The sequence below is a fragment of the Fonsecaea pedrosoi genome (genome assembly GCF_000835455.1).
Source record: "Fonsecaea pedrosoi CBS 271.37 unplaced genomic scaffold supercont1.4, whole genome shotgun sequence".
In the NCBI taxonomy this organism is placed as follows: Eukaryota; Fungi; Ascomycota; class Eurotiomycetes; order Chaetothyriales; family Herpotrichiellaceae; genus Fonsecaea; species Fonsecaea pedrosoi.
In genome coordinates this window covers 1908328-1932783 of record NW_013550612.1, presented here as the reverse complement: position 1 = coordinate 1932783, position 24456 = coordinate 1908328, and the positions used below count along the sequence as shown (strand labels likewise).

Below are 24456 nucleotides of genomic sequence, written 5' to 3'. Positions count from 1 at the left end.
TACCCGCCAGCCCGGTGGCGTATTAGAGAATGCTTGCGGCCGTGATTGCAGGTCCGAAAATGGAGATGGGAAATCCTCCAAAGTACATGATTCCATTGACCAAGAACCGGTGCTTCAACGGCACCAGTTCGCCGAGGGCCGAGTAGAAACTGGTCTGGGTCGTACCGCCAGCTGAGCAAAGACACATGCCAGCTATCAATGCGGACACGGATTGTGCGGTCACACAGACGATGTACCCGATCAGCGAGATGACAGAGCCTCCAACAAAGGTCCAACGGCGCCCAAAGACGTCGGAAATTCGCCCAACAAAAGTCAAGCCCACAGCTTGGATGACAGTGAAGCAAATAGTGATCCAGAAGTAGTTGGGGTCGGGTCCCAGGTCGTTGTTGACGTAGGTGAGAAACGGTGCAATGATAGCATAGCTCCCCATCCCACACATGGCTCCGAGAAGGAAACCAACAAGACATCCGATAAAGCGTGGCTTCAGCAGATAGGAGCTGGAAGCTGAGATCGCGACATTCGTGGGCGCCGGTGCCGCCTGGGAATGACCGTGTTTTTCCATGTTGCATCTATCTCTTGTGAAGCGTCAATATTGCTCACGCGTTCAAAACCTTCCACCGATGGCTGTTTAGTAGTTTGATCCATGATTGAAACTGGATGGCTCTCGCAGAGGGGTCAGGATGGAATCCTGCTGAGGACGAAGGTTATATCTCATAGAGGGTAATAGGGAGGTAAACTAACCGGGCCCGACAGCAAACCTCGGGAGTCAGACAATATATTGCAGCGGTTTTGAATCCCCAGATTTTCAATTTGTTTCAGCGATCTGGGGTAACGGGGTCGCAAGAGCTTTTCTTCAGCTCGGTAACGTGTTGAGCTCGGGGTAGTGCAAATACGAGTAGAGAATCAGGAACCAATGGGGGTTCTTCCAGAGCCTTTGCACAGTACCACTCATCACCACGAGCTCTTATGCAGGTACAGGTACCTACCTTGTCAAGGAGCAGCCGACGAAGCCCGCGGCCCAGGGTTGAGGAGAAGATTGAGGGACGTCGAAATAACCGAATATCTGAGAGAAGTCAATGTGATTTAGGTGGTCTCCAAAATACATATCTCACGCATTTCAACCCCTCAAAATAAGTGCTTAATGGTATGGAAACCATGGAAAACATCTTGCACCGGGAGGTACTATGCTTAGAGCCTCGACTACCTGAAAGAGACTGCTTTCAGAGCCATGTCTTCACCAAGTTTCTGGTTCTTCGGCGAAGCTGACAACATCTCACCCTGGGCAAGACCTTCGGTGCTCAGGATCATCGAAGTATAGGCTCAGGGTTTCTATATTGCCGAGGCATTCCTGCAGGGCTATGCCCTTGTGGACGGCATTTGAGATCAGAGCTTGCATGTATTGATGCTGGTGCTTCGGTCCCATTGGCAGGGCTAGCCGACATCGGCATCCTCGCTAGTTGGACTGAATATCCGGGGTAAACTGATGTTTCAATTGGTCTCACAGGTATCATTACTGTTATCAAATCCAACCCCGTACAATTTGGGGCCAGATATTTGGATCAGGCACACGCACCCTTTATGCAGATTGGATTTGAAAACGACGCTTGCTCTCGATCAAGATAAACATGTAGCAGTCTGCAAGAAGGAAGGAAGGAAGGAGTTGCCATTGTTACGTATAGGTAATTAAACCACACGGATAGTTGCGCAACTACCACCGCACGACTGATCCATTGAGAGGTGAACAGATTGATGGGTAGGAGTGCATATGTAAGCTCAGAGCAGACTCTTATCCCTAGGGTCAGTTCTAATTAGGCCCTCCTGCACACATGTCATAGTCAGCAGACCCTCTTTGTTCCGTATCCTTTGAACGGCAATGCCTCTATTATCGCCTGCCCACGGACTCTCCATCTCGAACAACATCCACTCGTGGGGTCGAACGGCCTGCTGATTGTGAAAAAAGACGGTGTGACTGAGCGTCACCATCATGCCGACCTGCAAATTGTTCGTCTTGGTGCTCAGGGACACTTGCGCCAGTTGGTTCAGTTCCAACTTCTCGGTTCGAATCATGTTCTCGAGGTGTGTCATTGCGGTTTCTTTCTCCGCCGCCCCGGCCCGGTCCAAGGCTGATACAGATCTCTTGATATAACTCTGGGACGAAAACATGGGAAGACGATATATTCTTGTCGCGGTGTTGATGACATAGAAATCACTCAGATATGCCAGAACACCGAGGTTCTGCGAGAGAACAGACGCGCTTTGCACGGCGCTCGAGACAGCATGATTCGTGTCGGGATTACTGCTGTGATCCTTGTTACGGTCGATTCGCCGCTGTGTGCGAATGAGACGTCTCAGCTTCTGTTTGGTTGGGTATGGCGCTGGCGTGAGTGGCAAGTCTACCACTTGAAACGGACGCCCTTGGAAAGCTCCCTCTCGACTGTCCACTTCTTCGGGCAACTCGATATGTGGCATGGCGTGCGCATGGGAGATGGATTGTCCTGCTTGCCCTTCGGGTTGCACGAAACTCAACGTTGCAGTAAAGATGCACTTCCCGTTCTGCATAGCATCTGCTCTCCTGGTGGCAAAGGATCGCCCATCCCGCACACGCTCCACATGATAGAATATGGGTGATTGAGCGCTCGCGCCGATCAAGAAGTTGCAGTGACTGCTGTGAACTAGCAGTTCGGGTGGGACGGTTGACTGAGCGGCAGCCAACGATCCGCCCACCAGGACCCCGCCGTATAGTCCACACGCACCAGGTGGAAGCCATGGCGGACACGCATGGGTGAACACATCTCGACCAAGTTCTGGTCGCTGTGTGATTGCAAGCTCTTCCTCTATTGTTTCTACGACATCAACGTAGTGGTTGGGGCTTATACGCTGTTTGGACACCTATTGAACATCATTCTTTTTGGGCCTCGGAGGTTCGATGCAAACCTAATAACAATAATAGAAAAGGCCCTACTAAAAGAAGATACCGAGGATTCTAGCAGTATGTTTAATATGGCTAGCAATTCGAGAGGAGATGCTAGGCGGTTGTCAGGTGGCGAGCGACGTGGAACTTCAGCGCGCTTTGGCCATTCTATGCATCGACCTGACCAAGCTATGCGTGCGCATTAGCCAGATCCCCGACCTCAAACATTTCAACTTTAGTCATCTGGCAAGCCCTGATGAAGATGGTAGGGATGGCAAGGATGGCCAAGAATGGAATTTGAGGTCCAACATACTGCTGGGTGAGTACTTTGAAGTTCTCCAGTGTGATAGGGAACTCGAAAACTGGTTTTCCAACCTTCCACTTGATTTGACGTACCAGTTCCAAGATTCCGAACCACGGTCGGACTCGTCTGGCCACGACCTCGTCTACATCTACCATGCCTTGCTCACTGGCCTGTATTTTGCAGCTGTGTGTGTTCTTCACAGGCCATTGCTCGACAAGGCCAGGATGAATTTTGGTTCGGCCGCTCCAGAACTGCGCGAATACTCCTGCCGGAGGATACGTGAAGCGTCCAACGAGATTACCGATCTGTATCGGGACTTGTGCGCCCGTAATCTGGTGGAATTCTTGCCCAACACCGGTGTCACCTGCGTTCTTCCTGCCGCCATCTTCCATTTGCAGGAGCTGCAGTCGCAAGAACCCAGCTCGCGGCTGACCAGCATGAGGAAGCTAGAGACTTGCATGCAGGCCCTTCGCCGCTTGCAGAACTTGTACGCATCTGCTGAATTCGTAGTCTCGTGGTTGGCGCGTGCCACGCGAGGGGATGTCATCTACAAGCACACCGCGGTTCAGACAAGCTTGTTGCAGCATTCGCGCCCGCCCCGAGCCTCGACCGTTGCTCAACAGCAGGGCATTCGCTCGGACGAGACTTTCCCAAGCAATTCCAGACCTTTTCAACCCCTCAACACGGCTTTTGACACAACTACCACCACCACAACAAAATTCCCTGATACGCCAACGCATGTGGACCGGACACAGATAGCCGACGAATCGATCGACAGAGCCATGGGAGACACGGAAGGAGGGCCGCAAGAACATAAAGGACACCATGACATGGTCATCCCTGACCGCTTGAGGCTATAGATACGTTGATAGGCCTGGAAGGCGGAGCGGATTTTTTCCTTTCAAATGACGAGTTTGGACCAGAGGTGGATATGTCCTGGTTCGGCTCAGGGACTACTTATACTCTTCTTACCTAGCTTGTGTAATTAAGGATCTACAACCAAGGATCCCGGTACCGTATCATTTGGTGATATGGAAAGTGGCTCTCGTAATTGGATCGTGATCGCCTTCCGGCGTCGTCCTTTGAGGACTCGTAGTGTCTGAGGTCTGTACCAGATTGGAGTCGGGACTATAGTCTAGACTGCTAGCGAGCTAGGTAGGGACCAATCCGAGGGCCTGGGACTGGTTAGACCGACTACGAGTCGTTGTTGGAAACACTGCGGGCTACTCCTCTTGCCAATCTTCTTGATGAGAAGGCAATCTTTTCGACCTTGAACATACTAGAGCTTCTCTCTGTCGTGTAGGATCAAATGTGAGAGATTTTATTTCTTTTCCGTCCACACTATATATGAAGAAAAGTGTGATCAGCGGCGGTCGCCGATGTTGTGCGGAAATAGGTAATAGGTGTCCGGAGGGACGACGGTTCTATTGTCTTTGAGAGGTTGAATTAGGAATTCTCCCTGGTAGACCGAGCCTCGGTGTCGATGCAGTAGATGGCTCGTGCCAGGTTTGTTAATGAGACTATATCTCGTCCTTTGGCGGTGGTCACCCCCTCGTGTACAGGTAAATCGTCTGTAAACAGTAACGTAAGATTTCAAGGCAGTAAAGCAACGACCATCATATTCAGCTACCAAAAGAAGACTGACTGAGATAAATTGGTACATCTCCTCGGCGATATCTAACAAACGATGAATATATGTCTCCGTGGGAACACTAAGCCTAAGCAGTGACGGACCTTCGGCGATCATCGTCGACCTTGTCTCTCTTGAAGCCAAATATTTGAGCGGTCTCGGTCCAAAACCCTACTGGGGGGCTCACAAAACTGTCCTCGTACGCGTCGATAACTGGTCTCTCCCAGACGAGATCCACCTCCTGGGCCTTGACAAACTGTGTTTTCTTGAAGAGCTTCCAGAACCCGTACGTGAACGGGGCCAGGACCACCATGGTATAGCACGAGAAGAAGGTGTCTGCGCTGGGTGGGTCGAAGCTGGTGTAGCCGAAGAAGAAGAGGATGACAAGTTCCGAGACCAAAGCGACCCAGGCACAGTATGGTTGTCCCCAGGCGAAGTAGGGAAATGTGCGTCTATCGACGCCTTGTGCCTTGCAGGCGTTGTAGAAGACCAAGTAGGTGATGAGTATGACGACAAAGTTGATCAATGAGCCAGCCGTCACCAAGTTAATGAGCCAGTTGAGCACGACAGCAGATCCACTCGAGAGAGAGAGGAAAGACAGGCACGGAAAGATGGCCGTGACGACGACGCAGTACAGAGGCACGCCTCTCTTGGTACACTTCTTGAGGAAAGCTGGGGCGCGGCCCTCGAGCGACAGGCCGTAAAGAGCTCTCGTCGCGGCGTAGAAGTAGGTGTTGCCTGCTGAAAAGATACTGGTGCAGATCAAGGCATTGACGAGATGAGGCAAGCCACCGATCCCGAGATTCGTCATGGCGATCACATAAGGTGAGGCAGCACCAGTACCCCCGCCACTTTGAGTGCCGTTATTGATGCCTACTAAGGTTGGGTCGTTATAAGGGACGACAATACCGACGGCCAGGGCGCCAACGATGAAAAAGGCACCGAAACGCCAGTAGACGGTCTTGAATGCGGTTTTGATGTAGATTCTCGGACGCTTCGTTTCGGCAGATGCCATGGAAATGTACTCCGGACCGACAATGGTGAAAGCTTTTCCAAGACGTCAGGATCGATGGCTCAAATTTGGAGGTCCTGAGACGGTGAGGGTTAAACACTCACCAGCGCTCCACAAGCATGCGAGGAGTCCCTCGAAACGACCCAGGCTTCCGGAAGATAGGTACTCGGTCATGCTACCCGGATCTTTCCAGTAGCGGAATCCATAGGCGTCATGTTTGGGGTTGCCACCGACCATGGTGACAAAGGTGAAGGAGAAGAGGATGAATATGAGAATGACCTTTCCACCAGAGAGCCAGAACTCGGCTTCACCATAAGCACGGACAGTGAGAGAGTTGATGAGACTGACAGAGTCGAAGTTAGAACCAATTCTCTGATAGACACGTCCTTGGGAAATGGCAATGTACTTACACATATACCACAATGCAGCCTGCACACACGGCGGCAGTAGGGACGTTATCGGACCAGAATCCAATCACGATCCCCATGGCTGTGATCTCGAACGGCACCACGAGAGCCTCGTAGAAGAAGAAATTCCAGCCGGCCATGAAACCAAACGCCTCATCGACCCATTTTCCAGCCATGCGCACAAACCCTCCGGCGACTGGATGGAGGGTGGCCATTTCGGCGATGCAGTTGTTCACCATAGCCATGATGCAGCTGTAGAAGGTATAGGCGAGCAACAAGCTCAAGGGACCCCCTTTTGTGAGAGCACCGCCGATGCTGATGAACAAGGCGGTGCCGACCGCACCACCCACGGCAATCAGCTGAACTTGTCGATTGTTGAGCCGTCGGGAAAGTTGGTCTGCATTTTCGAGCATAACACCAGACTCAAGGGATGGGACTTGGGCCAGGGAAGGTTCTGGGGATGACTTGGTATCTTTCTCCATGGCTTTGAGTAGGGCAGGGAACTGTGACAGAACTTTGGCAGAACGTAGAGGTGCCACGGTTGGCTACACGAGAAATTATATACGCCGACGTGCAAAGGACACTTGAACCTCTGCGTTATCTCACGGTGCCCAAGATAAGACAGTCGGACACTATAAGTATATCGCCGCCACACTCTATGGTTGAGCTTCTCTCCTCGATTGTCCTCGTCGAGTGCATAGTCTATGGCATTCCAGCCTCCGGAGATAGACCTCCTCTAAGGTGCAGTCGGGGAAATGGTCCGCATCATGTAGTGGAGTGGACCAGGTCTCCTAAACCGATAACGTAAGGCCGCAAGCGGGAGCTGGCCATCTCCAGCTTATCAGCTCCATCGAGGGACGCTAACTATAATTAGTTAGTCATTCCTTGTTTTGGGGTCTCAAGCGCAACGGCTTCATATCATCGGCCGGCAAGGCCGTCCGTGTCTCTACTCCTCCTTCTTCCCGTCAACGGCCGTCTTCCACTTTCGCTTTTATTTTCCACGGCATCTTGTCCCGTGAGTCTCGTTTTCACCCGGTACGAAGGGTGCGAATTTCTCGACGTTGATTTCTCAACATGGGTGGAGAGCGTCCACATTTGCCTGGTCACACCGCACATGGGTCAGGAGTGAGGCGGGCGTTGGTAGCGTACGCGAGAGACATGCTCCCCTTCCCCCACGGGGAAAAGTCTAGGTCTGACGACGCTGACCTGGGGGAAATTACAGGTGCACAAGATGCAGGCAACTCAAAATTCGATGCACGGGTTCACTGCCGTGCGAACAGTGTCTCAGCAAAGGTCGGGTGTGTAAGTTCGACGACCGCACCCAAAAAATCACCGTTACCAGAGGGTATGTAAAGCATAGGGAGTAAGTACATGCTCAAAGCTCTAGTTTGACTGAGTCATACGCAGGTATATCCATGATCTCGAACAAAGGCTGGAGTCACTCGAGCGCGATAGGCGAAATGCCAGCTTGTCTCCTCCCACAGGTAGTGCAATTTGGACCTGGCCAGATGCAGCGAGGGAAGATGGTGAATTCCCCCGGAGCGAAAAGACTTACACTCCAGCTGTGCTAACTCGTTCAGAAGAGCCACGAGGTGACATTTCGCCTCCGGAGCGACCTTCGGAAAGACACCAAGAGGACAGACGAGATCAACCACCAAGTACGTATGGCGCCTCGTTTGGTGGTATCAATGTCTCAACGCCGTAGTAGCCAGTTTACCAGCACGACAAGAGCTGAGCGAATCACTCGAGCCTGGGCTTTCGAATCCGTTCGGACTTGGTTTTGCCAACTATGACCCTGATCGCGATGGCAAGCCGCGTAAGTCCGCCTGGCTTTACCCTCATAACGAAGGACTTGCATACTGAAATACCCGTCGCAGTCTATTTTGGACCGTCTTCAAATTGGTCTTTTGGCCGCCGTGTCCTTTCCCTGGCCTACAAGCGGATTCGCCGAACTCCTCTTCCTCTAGATAATCTGTTGTTCGAGGGCAAAGTTTACACACTGGGATGGGACGGCAAGAGAAATTCCTCCACAAGACTCACTGGCAGTCAAATCTCCCTTCCCGCCCCAGACTTTGCCGCCCATTTGATTAACCTAGTCGACTTCCATTGTACTCAATTATTCTACCTGTTTGACAAAGAGATCTTCATGCGTCAATTCACATTATTCCACGAGAGTGCGCCTGGGGGCCCTGATCGTTCGAGCCTCTGGTATGTGCATTATTTACTGATCCTGTCATTCGGGAAGGCGTACGCTGTCCAAACGACCACAGCCTCCAAGGCAGCAGGGACGGAGTTCTTCGTGGAGGCCATGCAGTTACTCCCTGATTTCATGTTCATTGGTGCGGACCCTATTGAACTGACACAGGTCTTATGCTGTGCTGCCCTGTTCTTCCACTGCCTCGAGTTCCGATGCGCTGCTTATAAAACGGTGAGTATGGTTTTGAAGTGTTTTCCCACGCGCATCGGGGCTAACTTTGGAGTAAAGATTGGCTGGGCCGTTCGACTATCGCTCGAAAATGGCTTGCACTCGGACATGAAGAGCCAGTACATCAGTACATCATTAGTGCAGAGATGTCGTAAGCTATGGTGGACGGTGTACATTCTCGATCAACAGATGTCAGCTCTCATGGGGGCTCCTGCGGCTGTTGCAGAGGAATCAATTGCTGCGCCACTACCAGATTTCCCCAAGTCTCCTCAGCGACTTGCGGCGCTTGATTTCCAGATCAGACTGAACAAGCTGCTTGCACGAGTGCTCAACAGTAAGTCTGCAGTTGAAGTTACGAACGTACAGAGCCCCAGTACCAATAACGTTCTTCTCATAGCCATCTATGGACCCGAAGGCAGCTTCAAGGAGGGATTTCTAGCATCTGCCAAAGACACCTTGAAAAGTCTCGCCAGCTTGACGGATCTCCTCAACACTTCGTTCAGTGTGTTTGGAAGCAACCATGGCGGGGTTTCCAGACTCTATGCTCATCTACACCTCCAATATCATCAGGTATGTTGTCCATTTTCATCCGTGACTGGGCACCTGCTAATTCATTTCGATAGTGTGTCATCCTTACAACCAGGCCTATTCTTTACAGCTTTCTAGAAGCTAAGCTTGCCGGGTCGGGGACTTTCGCCAAACTTCTAGAGTCCCAGACTACCAATAGACTTGTGCAGGTCTGCATCGAATCAGCACAGCAGACATTGAACATATTGGGGATCCTGCGTGATCAAACACTTCTTGGTAAATTTTTACCCACTAGTCTTGATATTGGATGGTATGGGCTGATGAGCTGGTTGTAGAAAGTGTTCTGCCCTTTGATCTTGAGTCGACGTTTATTTCGACGCTTGTCATTTTGATGGCTAATGCCGTGGATACTTTGTTTATCAAGGACTCTACTCCATGGTCTTCGGTGGCTTACAGCATCTTGGATGAAATGATCCGCAGAGGCAATTTGGTGGCTGCGTTGATGAAATCTGAACTGCAACAATTGGAAGCTACTCTACGTCAACTCCCGGTGCGTGACACTGAGCAAAGCAAGTCCAGTGTCGAAGTACCGAGCATAACTGGACTTGGTGGCAACAAGATGACTGCAAAGGATGCAGCACAACCCAGCTCGTCATACGAGCTTCTGGCTTCTCGAGAGAGTGGTCCTCAGCTGTTTCACCCGGGCTTTGGAGACGCCCACAGGCCCTCGTCCACCGCCACTCTCGGTCAGGGAACGGATGCTTTCTGGCAAACCGATGGCTTTACAGGAGAGCAACTCGTCAATGTAGCCGATTCGATCGATCTCGATGGACTTGAGTGGCTGTCGGACCCGGCTTTTGGAGATCTGACACACGACATTGCGAGGTGACCATTGGACGTAATTTCTGTACAGTAACTCGAATACAAAATTCCACGAGCCGTTGATCTTGGGGAGAAAATGAACATGGCTCTCTCAACCTACGGCCCCTCTTATTACAGGATGTATTCCTGTAATTATCCATAGTATTACAGGATGTATTCCTGTAATTATCCATAGTATTACAGACTTGATCGAGACACTAGCTTTTCTAGCATTTCACCTCCCGTTTTCTTTCCCCAGAAGCCACAAAGGCCGGCCAGAGACTCTCCAAATACAGGATCTTTCGCTGGCACAGGTACCTTCCAAACCTCGTCATATCTTCCGGTGTGCTCCCCTCCTTCTGAGAAGTCCCACGGTGCACCATCCACGGGATACGCACCCATCATGGTGAAACCTGACAGCACGATGCCGTCCAAAAGCGCCGCCGCATTTTCACCGGACCCGGGAGAACGACCGTCCCCGCCAGTCAGCCGCAAGAAATCCATTGCTGGCTTGGCGTCGTAAGTCTTGTGCGCGACACCCGCCGGGATAATGAACAGGTCGCCAGGTTCCGCGCCCACTTCGACGCCACCGGCCTCGGAGCCTGAGCCCCACGTGTTTTCCTGCATGTCCTCAACCGTGTCGGCGACGCCAAAGCGGATAGTTGCCGTTCCAGAGAATACGGCCATGCATTCATGCACGGCAGAGTGGTAATGCGACCTCTGAGTGGATCCGTAGCGAACCAGCCATTGAACCTCCCAGCCGTTGCGGGCAAAAATCCGTTGCACGCCTTTGGGTTCCAGTTGACCTAGACTGAGAACCTTTTTGTAATGGAGCAGTGAGAGCGGCGAATTGGGGACCAAAGATGTGGGTTTCAGCAGATACTCCTTCACTTCCGCCATGTTGATGCCAGATGTAAAGATCTAGCAAAATGGGACGAAACGAAACTTGTTGGCGTTCGCCCAAGGGGGACCCCGACGTATCTATATAGCCATCTTCTCGGAAGCCCGGGCCGTGTATCACTTGGCCTCGCAGCTGCTGCTGAAACCATGCAAATGCGTCAGTCTATGCGTTGACACCATGATAGGTGTTACCATGACATGTAAGGATCATCAAAGTATCAGCACAGCCTCGTCTAAATGTGCTGGTGGATTCAACGCTCAATCGATACACTAGGAAGCCCGACTTTGCGCGTGCAACCCGTCCTACAATCTACTCTGTATTGCACCAAGCTCCCTGGACTTGCTCGCCCGCCAGGCGACTTGCTGGGCTATACCGTTTTGCTGCTGCGGGATCTTCCATTTCCACTTTTGAATTCTCTGTTCACCGGCCTCCAAGAGCCCACGGACGAAGTCACCGAAGATCGGCAGCATCTTGAATCCGTGGCCCGCATCTCCCGACAAAACTACCAAGGATTTACCCGTGTCCGGCACAAAATCGATGATGTAGTCCGAGTCGGGGGTGTCGGCGAACCAGCACAAGTGGTTGTCAATCAATGGTCGGTCTGCGAGCTCTGGCAACGCTTCGCGGAGCAAACGTCTAATCTGTCGCTCGTCCTCGTCCGGGATGAATTTCGATTCTTCCAGGGTCTGGTAGGGCAGCGACACACTCTGACCAGGAGGAGTATTGCCATAGTTTGTGTACCCGCCACCCATATGGCAGAGCTTGAGCTTGTTGGTGGCGGGATCGGGCTCGAAGAAGAAGCCAATGTCGCGCACGTTGGTCACTGGGATTCCTTCCAGTTTGGTAGCCTCGTCGGGTGACAGTTGGATGTGTGTCACGCCCCAGCAAGATGCAGTGACCTGCGAAGAAATCGAAGGTAAGATCTGGGCAACATTTGCACCAAGGGCAACAATGATCAAGTCACCTTCGTAGATGATGCCTCCTCGAGTCCTGCATCCAGTGACCTTGCCGTGGCTACCTGGACTATGGACGAGATTCTGCACTTCCCCCACGAAAGAACCCAGGTGAAACACCACGCCTTTGGCCATGCATGCTCTATACACGGCCTCCATCGCATTTGCGGAATGGGCGTAGCCTGCCAGTCGGTTCAAGTAGCCCTTCCAGCCGTCCACAGTCCCGGAGAATCTTGGTTCAATGGCCCTGATCGAAACTGAACCGTCCACCATGGTGATTTTGCCACTGAACGCAGGAACTTTCTCGATCGAACTCGCGTATTTGTGAAGAGCATCTCGAATGACGGGAGGAGCCGAACCAGAGACGACATTGAGATAACCGACCTCCCGATAATGCGATTTGTATAACGGGTCCGTCTGCCACTTGCGTATCGCGTCCTGTACAAATTGCATCAGCTCAAATCGACCAGTGTCACAAGCCAACAGATCCCGTCGGCAACCAGTGTCTAGACATGGACTCACCAGGGCGAGTTTAGTGTAGAACGGATCCAAGTACTCGGCCCGGATGATTTTGTTGAGGTCGAAACCGGCGGAAAATCGACTTGGGAGGTCGTCGTGCTTGTCGAGAACTGTTACAGACGTGTAACCCGCGAAAGCTAGGCTATATGCGGTAGCCAGGCCAAAGGCGCCACCACCGAGGATGAGTATCCTGTCGTCCTTGCTCGTCGACGAAGGCATCTCAAAAGTGATAGCCAGCCGAGTTTTCGGAAACGAAACGCTCAAGTTCACTGGCTAAAGAACCCTTTGTAGTCTTGTCGCGCTGCACCTGATGCCCGGTAGAGACGCATCGAGGTGGGCAAAGGGTGTACAGGCCCGGTTGGTCGGTCCGTTTCTCAGACAGCTGGCTGGGGGACCTGATTTTATTATTCATTGACACCTTCGTAAGGTGACCGAACATCCGCTAAAAATACAGCAACATATGTTCCACAGTAGCTGGATATTCAAATATGGTGGACCTCCGCAAACGGTCTAATCCATGTCACCTCCAACCGTGCCTTTTGAGCCTCGTACCACTCAAGTCGGTTCAATACCAGTGGCCTTGAGCCCAGTAGCTATCTGGCTTATCCTTGCGTTGATCGGGGCAACGAACCTTTGTCCATCCTCGAGAGGGTCAGACACTTGTGATTCTTAAAACTACAAAAGACATGGGATCTTGCTTGATCTCGTGTCCAGGTGTGGCTAGGACCTACTGACTCAACCCTTATGCCGTACTGCCGAAGGACTTCCGGAACACAGGCAACCCTCAAACTTCCAGGTTTGTCGATCGGCACTCCTCCGAAATGACCAAATATCGCGTCTAGCTAATGAATAGCTTGGGGCTTATCTCTCTCTCACCATAGATAGATCTTCACTTGTTCCTTATCGTAGCACGGGAGATTGTTGTATCATCTCACGACAATGTAGCCCCCCAGTGCCACGTGGCCCGCTGCGGCTCTCAATTGCTGACCAGGATGGATGCGGAGAAATCAAGGCAACTATGAACCTAAGTGACATGCAAGCACGGCCTTGGCTCCCGTGGTGGAGACACAGTCGGAGAAGTGGAGCCCTAAGACGACCTTGGTGGCTTAGCGCCTTGGCATTCCTTCGCATCCAAGTGTCTTCTATACAGACTTCCTGATAGATCAGTCAGCGCTGATTCCCGCATCGTTGGGTTATTAGGTCATTAGCCCTGTGTAGAATACGCCCGTCCAAGCTTTTCATTCCAGGGCACTTGGAGTTCTACCCCGAGACGCCTCATTGGATCAGGAGGCATATCACGAACGTCTCCTATTTACGGACCAAAAACTTTGCAGGTTGGGAAACGAATCCTTGTCTATCTTTACCCAGGAGCCGCTATCAAATCTATGTGCCTTTGTCGTTTACGTGGAGCGCAGACGTACAAGAAGCTCTTGCCCCAAGATCAACAGACCCAGCCACCGTCGGCATTGTATACGGCACCGGTAACGAACTTCGACTCGTCGCTCAACAAGAATGCGACAACGTAGGCGATTTCAATGGGTTGGGCTCTCCTCTTCTGAGCCGTGACCTGCAATCTCTGTCTGACTTCCGCGGGATCTTCATGGACGGACATGGCTGTGGCGACAGATCCTACGCCCGTTGTCAGCTACACCTTGCCAAGGGTAAACCACCTGGCACAGCTGACGTACCTGGCGACACGCAGTTCACTCGGACCTTCTCGTTCTCCTTGGCCGCAGTCCTCGTAAGCCCAATGACAGCGGCTTTACTTGCACAGTACGCGGCATTGCCAGGCGCACCGAATTGGCCCCAAACGCTGGCGGCCGAGACCTGTAGAGAATCTGTCAACCTGGCGTTGGGGGGCAGATCGCTTTGAATGTCGACGTACAATGCTAGAACCGTCCTTCATTGCCCTCAGCTCAGCCCTGATGCAATTGAAGACGCCTCGCGTGTTGACAGCAAACGTTCTTTCCCAGGCGTCATCATCGCTGTCGGTGACAGGCTTGGGGTCAGTAAGAATGCCAGCCATGTTGGCCGCGCCGTCGATCTTGCCCAACTCTTCAACAGTCCTTTTAATCCAGGCATCCACGCTTGCGCTCTGAGTCACGTCCACTTTTGTGTAGATGTGCTTCCCATTACCCTGCAGAGACTTGACCGCCTTCTCTAGGCCCTCCTCGTTGATATCAGCAAGCGAGATTGTCGCACCGCGGGATGCAAGCAATCTCGCTATCTCGAGGCCCATTCCAGACGCACCGCCTGTGATTCCGATCTTGAATATATCGATTTGTGGTTATTACAAGTCCGACTTCATGGTCCCGCATTCAGGTGTGGGAGGGGTTTGGAAATGAGTACTTACTACTTTGCCGTCGAAGGATGCCATTATTATTCGAAGCAGTATATCTTGCGAGCCGAGATCGAAAGAGAATAATTTTTGAGTGCAAAAGAGAAAAACATCACTTCTAGATTTTTGAATAGGTAGCTGTGTATCTGAATTCGCTTTATCCTTACGTCCACACCCTCCATCCATCCACCCACACAAAACTAGCCAGATACCATTTCATTCTTTCTCAAATATTCTCAGGCGCCGTTACTAGTCCAGCAGACTTGCTTGATCGGAACATGAGCCCGGCTGGAGCTGCCGTGTTTGGCTCGGTCTGCCGGCCCGGCTCAGAGGGCCCTTGCTCCGGCCTCCAGTTTCTCCTTATCGGTCGTGGATGTCCAGTCTGGGAAGCAGGTGACACACCCTCCTGACTTGGACAGATCACCCGGATTCCGGCAGCGGAAAGTTCGCTCTGCTGCTTGGGGCCTAATTCCCTAAAGACAAACGACTAGATATTTGGTCTACAAAGCAGCCATGGTATTACAGTGTCGAAGGCTCTCAAAGGACACCCAGAGTTGAGAGCCACCCTCCTCTCGCCCATATTCAGCTTATCGAAAATCCTCCTGTAGTCGCTCGTCGCATCTGAAAGTGTCCAGACATGGTCTCCGGCAGCAGCACCACTGCCGACAGGTTGAAGGCTATTTCTGATACTCTGCCGCCATCCAACGAGACGTACGACGTTATCATCATCGGCTCGGGTCTCTCTGGTCTGTGTTCTCTGCATCACATTCGAGAGCGCTTTCCTGCCTGGAAGGTACAGGTGATTGATGCGGCTCCCGACGTTGGCGGAACCTGGTACTGGAATTCGTACCCCGGTTGTCGATTTGACTCGGAGTCCTTGTCATACGCCCTATCTTTCGACAAAGATCTTCTCAATGAGTGGCACTGGAAGGAGGCCTATTCACCGCAGCCTGAGACTCTCAAGTATTTTCAACGATTTGCCGAGAAGCATAAGCTGAAGGATTTTATTTTGTCCAACACTTCCATCCAGGAAGCCCATTGGAACGAAAGGAAAAAGACATGGACCTTGATCGACAACAAAGGTGGCCAGCATGTCTCGACATTTGTCATTAGCGCCATGGGTTTTCTTTCCTCTTCCACGCTACCGGCAATCCGTGGAATTGAGACTTTCCAGGGTGAACTTTTCCACACTTCTCGCTGGCCAAAGTATCTCGACATCAAGAGAGACTTTGCCGGTAAGAGGATCGGTGTTATTGGCACGGGCGCCACCGGCATTCAGATCATCACAGCCCTGTCAAAGGAGCCGGGAATCAAATCATTGGAGGTGTTTCAGCGCACGGCAAATTGGGCTGCGCCATTACGAAACAAAGAAATCTCGGCCGACGAGATGGAAGAACTGAAGAAAACCTATCCCGACATCTTCGACAAGTGTTTCAGATCGGCTTCCGGCTTCATGCATCTCCCCGACTCTCGCAAATGGGCCGACGTGAGCGAAGAAGAACGTTTTGCTCATTGGGAGAAGCTGTACAACACGCCCGGGTTCGGAAAGTGGTTGAGTGTTTTCGCGGATACGTATACCGACCGCGCCGCAAATGCAGCGTACTCGGAGTTCATGGCCAACAAGATCAGACAACGGGTAAAGGATCCAGAAACGGCAGAAAGTCTCATCCCCAAGACGCACGGGTTCGGTACACGACGCGTACCGCTCGAGAGCGGGTATTTCGAGGCTTACAACCAGGAGCATGTCCATCTGGTAGATCTCAGGAAGACACCCATCGAATGCATCACGCCGGGCGGAATTCAAACCTCCGACGGTCAAGAGCACCCCTTGGATATCCTGATCTGCGCCACTGGCTTTGACGCAATCACGGGCGCTTTCAGCGCGATTGATTTCCACGGCAAGGACGGTCGTCCAATGATTGCTTCGGGCGATACGCCAGGAGGTGAACATGCAGTGTGGACCGATCACCGGCCGCAGACATACCTGGGATTCACTGTGCCGAACATGCCCAACCTTTTCATGGTTTTGGGTCCCCATCAGCCATTTGGAAATGCGACACGCAACGTCGAGTACATTGTGGACGCCATCTGTGATCTGCTGCAATACATCCGCGAGCACGACTACCACTACGTCGAAGCAACACAACAGGCGGCGGACAGCTGGTACCAGCATGTCGAAGAGTGCGCAAGGGGCCAGATCTTGATGAACGAGGTTGACAGCTGGATGACGGGCGTCAACACCAACGTCAAGGGCAAGACGACGAGGACTATCTCGAGATACTGCGGAGAGTCCAAAGAGTTCCGCCGACGTGTAGAGCGCGTTGCCGCAGCCGACTACGACGGTTTCCGTTTCGCTTAGGCTCACGACCGGTAACATTGTGCGCGTGTTGCAAGCGTCATGGAGTTTGACGCCAAGTGAGAAAGCAGGGCGTGTTTCGGTGGTAGGTAGGTTCGAAGGTAAAATGGTTGACGCGAGTTGTTGATCCAAGTTTCGGACTGTTGTATATCATAAAAATTCCTAGATTTCATCACAGTAGGAAGAAAACATTCGAGATAGAGCTCTGAGTTCCAACCTATTCGCGATTCGATCGCACAGGCTCTAGGTCCCTTTGTACCTATCAGATCCGACTCACTTGGTCGCGCGAGCATTCTCAGCGTCACTACTTGTAGCAGTAGGACAAGCTCAAGGTTAATGCGAATCATACGACTTCCAAGGCCAGGCGACCTAGAAAGACAAAGTGTCCTGGGGGACATTTCGGTTTGTATTGCATTACAGGCGCCATCATACAACCCAGCCTATTGATTGGTGTAAAAGGTGGGCGAAGCCCCCTCTCAGCCTCAGGGGCCCGGGCCCGAGCGACAAGGAGCCACAACAGCCTTCCCAAACTAAACCAGCTTTGGTCGTTCACTTTGTAATATGTACTTGGTATATGGCATGTAGGCAGACATGTCTAATGCTCGAGTAGTGGTCCCCACGGCCGCGTAGAGGTGTCTGCCCACCGCTAGAGGAAGTACTGTAGGTAAAAGAAGTACCGTCCGCCTTTTTTTGTTCAAGCAGCTCCATCGGGGCCCCGGAGTTACTGAATGCGGTAGGGAACTGAGCTAACTGAGACGGAACGCATGGAGCATTGAGGGCGGTCCAAGATGTGTTTAGTCCACCCGTGCACGCACAACTACCTATCTCAGACGCATTCGCTAGAATAGGATCATGGACCGGGTTCAAGCGACGAGTTCCCTGACAAGATCACAACCCCGGCTCTTGCCTTATCGAGGCTTGAGGGACTAGAGATGTCACCACGTTAGAATTGGAAACTGCTAAGCGTTGAATACTGTACGCCCGAGGTGACCTGGCCCCTGGTCCATGCCGGCTCACTCCAGCTTCACCCAGTGGGGGCCAGCCTTACCTACATACCTGTATCGAAGGGTCCCGAGTAGAGTATTCGAAAACAGTGTGAGCTTCTTTCTACACGAACAACACTTGAGAACGACGCCACAGCGCTCTTCCAACATCGCTCGACTCTATTTATTCAATTTGACCAATAATTGCCTTTCAGTCTATACAGTGCTGGGCGGCTTCAAGTACTATCAGCGTTGCGATTTGCTCCTTGTATCTATCTACATTACCAGCCTTCGCGAAACACGCCGCTGTGCATTGCAGAGCGCTAAACCTCGCCGGCACCGCCCGCGTTTCTAGTGCTTAATTATTGAGCTAGCAATAGCCATGCAGGCCATGCAGACTGACACATGACGAATCCAAACACAACCTTGGAACGCAGATAGATGCTTGGGTTAAATCCTTTTGCAAAAGTCGTTGTATCATAGCGCCGTTGCCTTGCACAAGGCGACGGCTGAGGAGTCGTTCTGCCATTTTACCACAGCCATGTTCAAAATGCTGAGCACGTCCAGTGCGAGGCTCGCCACTCTCCAGCACATGTCGGCCCCGAAATGAACGCCGCGACTCTGGTCCTCCTGTTGATGTTTGTTCAGATTGAACAGGCTTTCGCAATGTGTTACACACCAGATAGGAGGGACCGCAGCCGGCTGCCCGGCATTCAGCCGGGCACATATCTCTCTTGCAACGCATCCACTGCGTTTGGCATGTGCTGTGCCATGCCGCCTATGATATTTGCAGCCCTTTGGTACGCTCAAAGATAGATGCACGTTGCTGTCAGCTCTTCGAAACTGAATGTGCTATAGCGCTTTGCTACAATCCACAATCGGCCATGTTCTACCGGGAGTCATGTACAGACCCGACATGGCAGGATTCGTCCTGCATCAAGCTCTTCGTCGATAAACATTCGGATGTTCCGCTTACAAGGCGCAGTGACGGAAGCTGGTGTTACGGCAACGCATCAACGGCGTGCTGTGAGGCTGGAGAAGGTCTTTATGTCGTTGCTGAGGGGACCGTGACAAATCAAACTTCTCAAGCTGTAACAACCACAGCGACGACATCTGCCACCGGGATTGCCACTTCTTCAGCGGATGCAACCGCTTCGAAAAGTTCTACTCCCACAACAAAGGGCGACGCTCTCACAGTCTCCCACAGGATCAGAAACGCCATGCTGCGGTAGTAGTGGCGATGATGGCCTTGGACCTGGCGCTCTTGCTGGCATCATCACTGGAGCAATCGGTCTAGCAGCCGCAGTCGGTGGTGCGTGTATTACCTGGCGCTACCGTATAAGACGGAGGGTCCGATCGTTACGCCCTGTACCGTTGAATTCCAAAACTGCACAGCGCAACCGCGCAACTTGAACCCTTCCTTTGCGAAATGAAAGTGCACCGTCGCGACTGGAAAATTTAGGGCCATAAGCTTCAGGTTATGGATGCGTATGCGTCTCACATGCAATGTTCTCTCGAATGTCACAGTTGATGTGGCATGGGATAGAGCCACTTGGGCTTGTGCGACGAGAACAGAGTCGTCTCGAACCCCAAGGATCCGCTAGCGTGGTATGTGAGAAATGAAGGGCACAGAGGGCGGGCATCTACCCTAGCCCGGAAGTGGGGTGAGTTGCGAGCACTTTTCACTCAACTTGGCTGCGAAGAGCAGCCAGACAAGAGCCGGTTAGGTTGCTGGTCGATTTCAGGGGTCAAGATTCACCGCTGAGGATCGCAGTATCTTTTGTCACGTTTTGTGCGCCCTCCTAAGGCTGTTCGTCACCCGACGCATAAGATATTATCGTTTAGCCAGACTTCATACCCCTCGAATCCCGCTTAGCTGATTGGCGTGTCGCTTTAAGGGGAATTTCGATCGTTTTTAGAACTTGACGGCGCGTCGTGGTCGGCACGCGTTGTGGTCTTTGCTCAGCGTGCAAAGGTTCGACCGGTCCAGGTACGACCCGGCTAGCTCTGACTTTTTCTCTGGGCACGTCTTCTCCCGCTTGCACGTCAGGCCCATGTGTCCCTCTTCTGCCTCGTTGTCTCGTCTGTACTGGCTGAACCGCTTCAAGTGGCGGTCGGCTGATTGCGATATCGTCGCAAGATGCAACTACTCCCGCTTGAACCTTAGGCCCAGGAACTCATCTTCTGCCTTGTTGTCCAGTATACGATTCCGGTCCATCTTCAGGTTGCCGTTCCTTCTGCGCATTTGCTGCGTTTCTGTTGCGGACGACTGTCTCGCGGTATGCATCCAGTGCCCCGCAAAGTGTTCGTAGTCGTGCATCAGCACCATCGTCGAGAATGTTCTTGATTGCTCGAGAAAGCGCTCGAATACCGTTTGCGTCCCGTAGAAGATGCTGTGAAAGTCCTTCAACATGAAAACTATGTTGTCCTCCTTTTTCAGCCGGCGCTCTCAGCCAGTGTACGTTCACACAAGCAAGTTGCTGGTCTATAGTGACCGAGAAATATCGTGGCTCTTCATAATCAAATTCTTCCATGCCGAAGCTACGCTGTATGAGGTCTATATAGCCGTTTAATGCGACGGCTCCAGCACCAGCAGCCTGATTCGTTGCGATATAGTGAGTTCCGTTCTGAGCCTGTGATTTGAACTCGATCTCCAGGAATGGAAATCGAACCTTCTGGTCTGGGACGGCATAGCTTCTGCCGAACTGATCGTCAACGAGAAGACCAATTGTCCCTAGTTGGTTTCGGGTAAACGCCGCCTCAGAGTAACCAAAGGCTAGGTCTGGTTTCGGTTTAGGTAAGGGGAGTGGATTGGTCAGAATAGACGTATCGAGCGGGATAGGAACAGAATTGTTCCACGGTTGATCGGCATTAGATGCCAATCGTGTATCCGGAAGTATCTTCATAGCTGGAATCAGGTCCGGAGCTAATTGTAGTACAATAGCTTCTTCACCCTCCTCCTCAACCCGTCGGCTTGTCCTTATCAGTTGTTGAACGGCCTCATCATCCATCTCAGGAGATGTTCGAGACCGTGATATTATTCTCCGTGCCCGGTGTTTCAACCCGGGGGGTGGGTCTTCACGATTGATATAAATATTGCGATCGCGTAACAACTGTCGATAATCCGCGTCATGAACATTCGCAGCGGATCTCTCAGATTTTCTGGATGTGGAGATCGATCTTTCGAAACTGTTGTCCGGAGACGGAAGCACGGCAGGAGGTTTGCGGGGCATCTTGAATGATGCTTCAGAGATTCGGGCTTCGTTCTCTGTTGAGGACCTGCGAGACCAATTCAACTTTTCCAACCAACTCTCAACGAGGTTTTCCCTATCAGGTCCAGTTCTTGTCTCAGTGCGTTGCGCTCGCCTGTGTCTCGGACGCTTCGCGGATAGGTCGAGTTCGTCTTCGGTGTCCACGGGGGTCTTGTCCTTCTCGTTACGACACTTGGATTGTCTGATTACTGGTTTCTGCAATGAGCTCGTCGGTCCTCCTCTTGCAGTGCCTTGTTGGCTCGCAGCTTGTTTCTCTTGTAGCCGAGCGCTCTTACGAGAGGTCTTGGTGAGGGAAACTGACATCTCTCTTGGATTCTTGGGCTCTTTCTTCGGTGCTCAGTTATGTTTTCGTCCTCTTCTTCGCCTTGGGCAGAACGGTCCCGTTGTCCTGTCCTTGAGTTTAGGTGGAATTCCAAAGTGATGGAGGTATTTCCTACAGGTTGAAAGATTAGGCTTGACCTGTCGGCGGTTGGGTCCGTCGCGACCTTTCGGCGCTCCGTCTGTGTCTCGCTTTATAATACTCGCGGACATATCGACTGGCAATGAATAACATGGAGGATCAGCCCATTATTCATGGCTCGCGCAGGATACGGAAGGCTGAAGAAGCGGGGGCCGTGGATGGAGGCTAGTCTTGGGAGTTGCGGAGAACCAACAATCTGCGTTAGCTGCTGAGAAGTTGAAACTCGCTAGTGGATTGAGTGGATGCATAGCTTGGCAGCATGGGAGCAGCCAATCATTGGTCTGCAACGGTAATGACATATTATTGGCAGGTATTGTGTGCTCAGCCTACACATCATTGGCCGGTGTTAGTATAGCGGAAGCAGGTACTGTTTGGACGGGGTACCTGGTACTTCAACCCATGAACGCTTCGCCGGTTGAGGGGTCGCATCTTGTTGTAAGTCTCGTCTTAACCAACATGCCTAAAGCGCACTCTGGCATTTCACTTGATCCCCCAGACGCGCATTCTCAAGCCCTCGAGGTTGAGATGTGATGAAGGCCGTCATGGCTGGAAAGCAATGAAATATGAACCAAAGCGGTCAACGGTGGCTCGGGGCTATTATGAAAGAGATTGGATTTAACGGCTGAAGATGAGAGACGAACTGAAGCCGTATGATACATATACAATATATGCACTGCACAACGAGCACCCCAGTTTTGACTTCCCAGAAGGCCTAGGTGCGAATTTTCACAACTGCCGAATTGACGCTCTCATCCGCAAACAACTGTTCTGCTGATTGTTTCCAGGGGCCCCTCGCGGCCTTCATAAGAAAAATCATCGCGGCGGCCAAGTGGAGTAGGCCATACCACCAAAACGCAAGGGCTTTCGGTATCCTGAGCAAGGCATTGACCGCCACGATGGAGGTCTCAATATGTGGCCCACGCACAGGGCGCCGGCTCATTCTCCTCGGTCCCAAGTTCCAGGACGATGAGAAACGTCTTTGGCGCACCTCGAAAGCTCGTCCCAGTGTTTCTTGGGGGACGATCTTGCAAGCTCTGTTCGAAACCGATGGGCAACCTCAAAAGCACACGCCCGCCCACCATTGACACAATCCGCCGCGGACGAGAATCGACATCCGCGTTCGTCTGAGGCTTCTCAAGATCGGTGATAAGTATCAGACTTCCAACTCAAAGAGGTTAAGACAATAATACTATGACAGGAGGAACAACGACTCTTTTACGACGTTCTGGTTCGCTGTCTCAGCCTTTACTCTGACCCTTGATTTTCGTGGTAATTTCGACCGTGACAGGAATTTTGCAGACTTGGAAGGCCTTTCACTCGACATCTAGAAAGCAAACACATCAAACCATCTACGCCTTCACCTGAGTACCTTTCAATACACGTACCCAGCTTGCCAGCCTTGCCCAGTGCTGCCAAGACTATAGTCATTAATTGCCACGGGCTTGGCAATATACAAGGCGAGAGATGGTGCTACACAGCCATACATGCTTCATCCACGATTTTCACTCTTTCATTTGCGAACCCAAGAAAGTGTGGCGAGAACTACTCCATGTTGAGGAATACAGCGGACCAGCGACACGATTTTCCGACAGAAAACTTCTAAAGGCCTTTTGTATCATTGAAGTCGACCACAATCCGCCTGCTTCGTTAGCTTGTACTACATTGAGAGTGGACTGTCAAAACTCACCCTACAACTTGACCTGTTCGAAGTTTCTGAACGCTTTCGTTCATTCGGGCCAGTCCGACCACCGTGGCTTCGAGTCGCAGTTTTCCTGTTCAAATTCAAGTGCGAGACTTCGACAAGCATCGCATGGGACAATACCTCGCTTTGCAAAATCAAGTGCTTCATCAATTTCTCCTATGCTGCTCACAGCAGACCCTTTGATCGACTGGTTCCTGAAGATAAGTGGCGTTGGATCCAGATCGATATGGAACGCAGCATCAACGCTGCAGAAAGAATTCTGGGCCATCGGATTGACTACGTTCTTGCCAGCGATATCCGGTGCCGAACCGTGTGCGGGATCGTATGTTCCAGGCCGGCTAAGTCCGTTCGTCTGCAGGAAATAGATATGCGTGGTTGGGGAATGGGTACAGTCAAGCGGAAGTAGATCCCATGACAGACACAGCGTACTATGCTCGAGATAAAGACGACGGGCCCTATGCTAGCAACCGTAAGCGACGCGAACTGCCACGAGACAGCGCAAGAATTCTCTGGCCGAAAGTCTGTCAGAAAGAGAACTACGGCTCTAATTTCTGGGACGCCATCGCCGAGACAGGCATCAAGAAAATGGAGCTGACGGGGAAGGGAAACTGCAAATAGGAATAGAAACTCAAGATAGACGAGAATCTGGTATTGTTTCCTCTCTTTCATGACACTTCGCCTGACAAAGTGGCGAACGGGAACCGTCCCCACAGACCAAGTTTCCCCGTGCGCGTCCGTGCCAGTCATAGGGGCCATTCGGACGAGACTTACAGAGCCCGATGCACAAACACCGGTCCAAAGGTTAGGGTAGCGTAGATAGGCGTCTCATTGTTATTACAGAAAAGTGTTCTTCCAGCCTCTCAAAGCAGCCAAGCACCCGATTCAGTCCATCCG

At 51.9% G+C, this 24456-nt stretch overlaps 10 protein-coding genes across 10 annotated transcripts; 3 read left to right on the top strand and 7 right to left on the bottom strand.

Moving 5' to 3' along the window:
• Positions 1-22: 22 nt before the first annotated feature.
• On the bottom strand, positions 23-562 carry Z517_06497 (uncharacterized protein; the record flags this gene model as incomplete). The annotated part of the gene is made up of 1 exon (XM_013428236.1): positions 23-562. The coding sequence occupies one exon, from the start codon at positions 560-562 to the stop codon at positions 23-25; it is 540 nt and encodes a 179-aa protein (XP_013283690.1).
• A 1211-nt stretch (positions 563-1773) lies between these two features.
• Positions 1774-2780, bottom strand: Z517_06496 (acyl-CoA thioesterase II; the record flags this gene model as incomplete). The annotated part of the gene is made up of 2 exons (XM_013428235.1): positions 1774-2697; positions 2754-2780. The coding sequence occupies 2 exons, from the start codon at positions 2778-2780 to the stop codon at positions 1774-1776; spliced, it is 951 nt and encodes a 316-aa protein (XP_013283689.1).
• Positions 2781-3022: 242 nt separating this feature from the next.
• Positions 3023-4075, top strand: Z517_06495 (uncharacterized protein; the record flags this gene model as incomplete). The annotated part of the gene is made up of 1 exon (XM_013428234.1): positions 3023-4075. The coding sequence occupies one exon, from the start codon at positions 3023-3025 to the stop codon at positions 4073-4075; it is 1053 nt and encodes a 350-aa protein (XP_013283688.1).
• An 858-nt stretch (positions 4076-4933) lies between these two features.
• Z517_06494 (uncharacterized protein) lies at positions 4934-6746 on the bottom strand (the record flags this gene model as incomplete). Its single annotated transcript, XM_013428233.1, has 3 exons — positions 4934-5892; positions 5962-6200; positions 6268-6746. The coding sequence occupies 3 exons, from the start codon at positions 6744-6746 to the stop codon at positions 4934-4936; spliced, it is 1677 nt and encodes a 558-aa protein (XP_013283687.1).
• Positions 6747-7495: 749 nt separating this feature from the next.
• Positions 7496-10106, top strand: Z517_06493 (uncharacterized protein; the record flags this gene model as incomplete). Its single annotated transcript, XM_013428232.1, has 8 exons — positions 7496-7566; positions 7672-7922; positions 7973-8080; positions 8142-8692; positions 8750-9023; positions 9087-9259; positions 9313-9493; positions 9553-10106. The coding sequence occupies 8 exons, from the start codon at positions 7496-7498 to the stop codon at positions 10104-10106; spliced, it is 2163 nt and encodes a 720-aa protein (XP_013283686.1).
• Positions 10107-10276: 170 nt separating this feature from the next.
• Z517_06492 (uncharacterized protein) lies at positions 10277-10978 on the bottom strand (the record flags this gene model as incomplete). The annotated part of the gene is made up of 1 exon (XM_013428231.1): positions 10277-10978. The coding sequence occupies one exon, from the start codon at positions 10976-10978 to the stop codon at positions 10277-10279; it is 702 nt and encodes a 233-aa protein (XP_013283685.1).
• A 303-nt stretch (positions 10979-11281) lies between these two features.
• Positions 11282-12670, bottom strand: Z517_06491 (uncharacterized protein; the record flags this gene model as incomplete). Its single annotated transcript, XM_013428230.1, has 2 exons — positions 11282-12370; positions 12455-12670. The coding sequence occupies 2 exons, from the start codon at positions 12668-12670 to the stop codon at positions 11282-11284; spliced, it is 1305 nt and encodes a 434-aa protein (XP_013283684.1).
• A 1222-nt stretch (positions 12671-13892) lies between these two features.
• Positions 13893-14690, bottom strand: Z517_06490 (uncharacterized protein; the record flags this gene model as incomplete). Its single annotated transcript, XM_013428229.1, has 3 exons — positions 13893-14080; positions 14140-14278; positions 14337-14690. The coding sequence occupies 3 exons, from the start codon at positions 14688-14690 to the stop codon at positions 13893-13895; spliced, it is 681 nt and encodes a 226-aa protein (XP_013283683.1).
• Positions 14691-15426: 736 nt separating this feature from the next.
• Positions 15427-17148, top strand: Z517_06489 (uncharacterized protein; the record flags this gene model as incomplete). The annotated part of the gene is made up of 1 exon (XM_013428228.1): positions 15427-17148. The coding sequence occupies one exon, from the start codon at positions 15427-15429 to the stop codon at positions 17146-17148; it is 1722 nt and encodes a 573-aa protein (XP_013283682.1).
• Positions 17149-20305: 3157 nt separating this feature from the next.
• Positions 20306-21703, bottom strand: Z517_06488 (uncharacterized protein; the record flags this gene model as incomplete). The annotated part of the gene is made up of 1 exon (XM_013428227.1): positions 20306-21703. One exon carries the CDS (start codon positions 21701-21703, stop codon positions 20306-20308), a length of 1398 nt encoding a protein of 465 aa, XP_013283681.1.
• Between the last annotated feature and the right edge of the window lie 2753 nt (positions 21704-24456).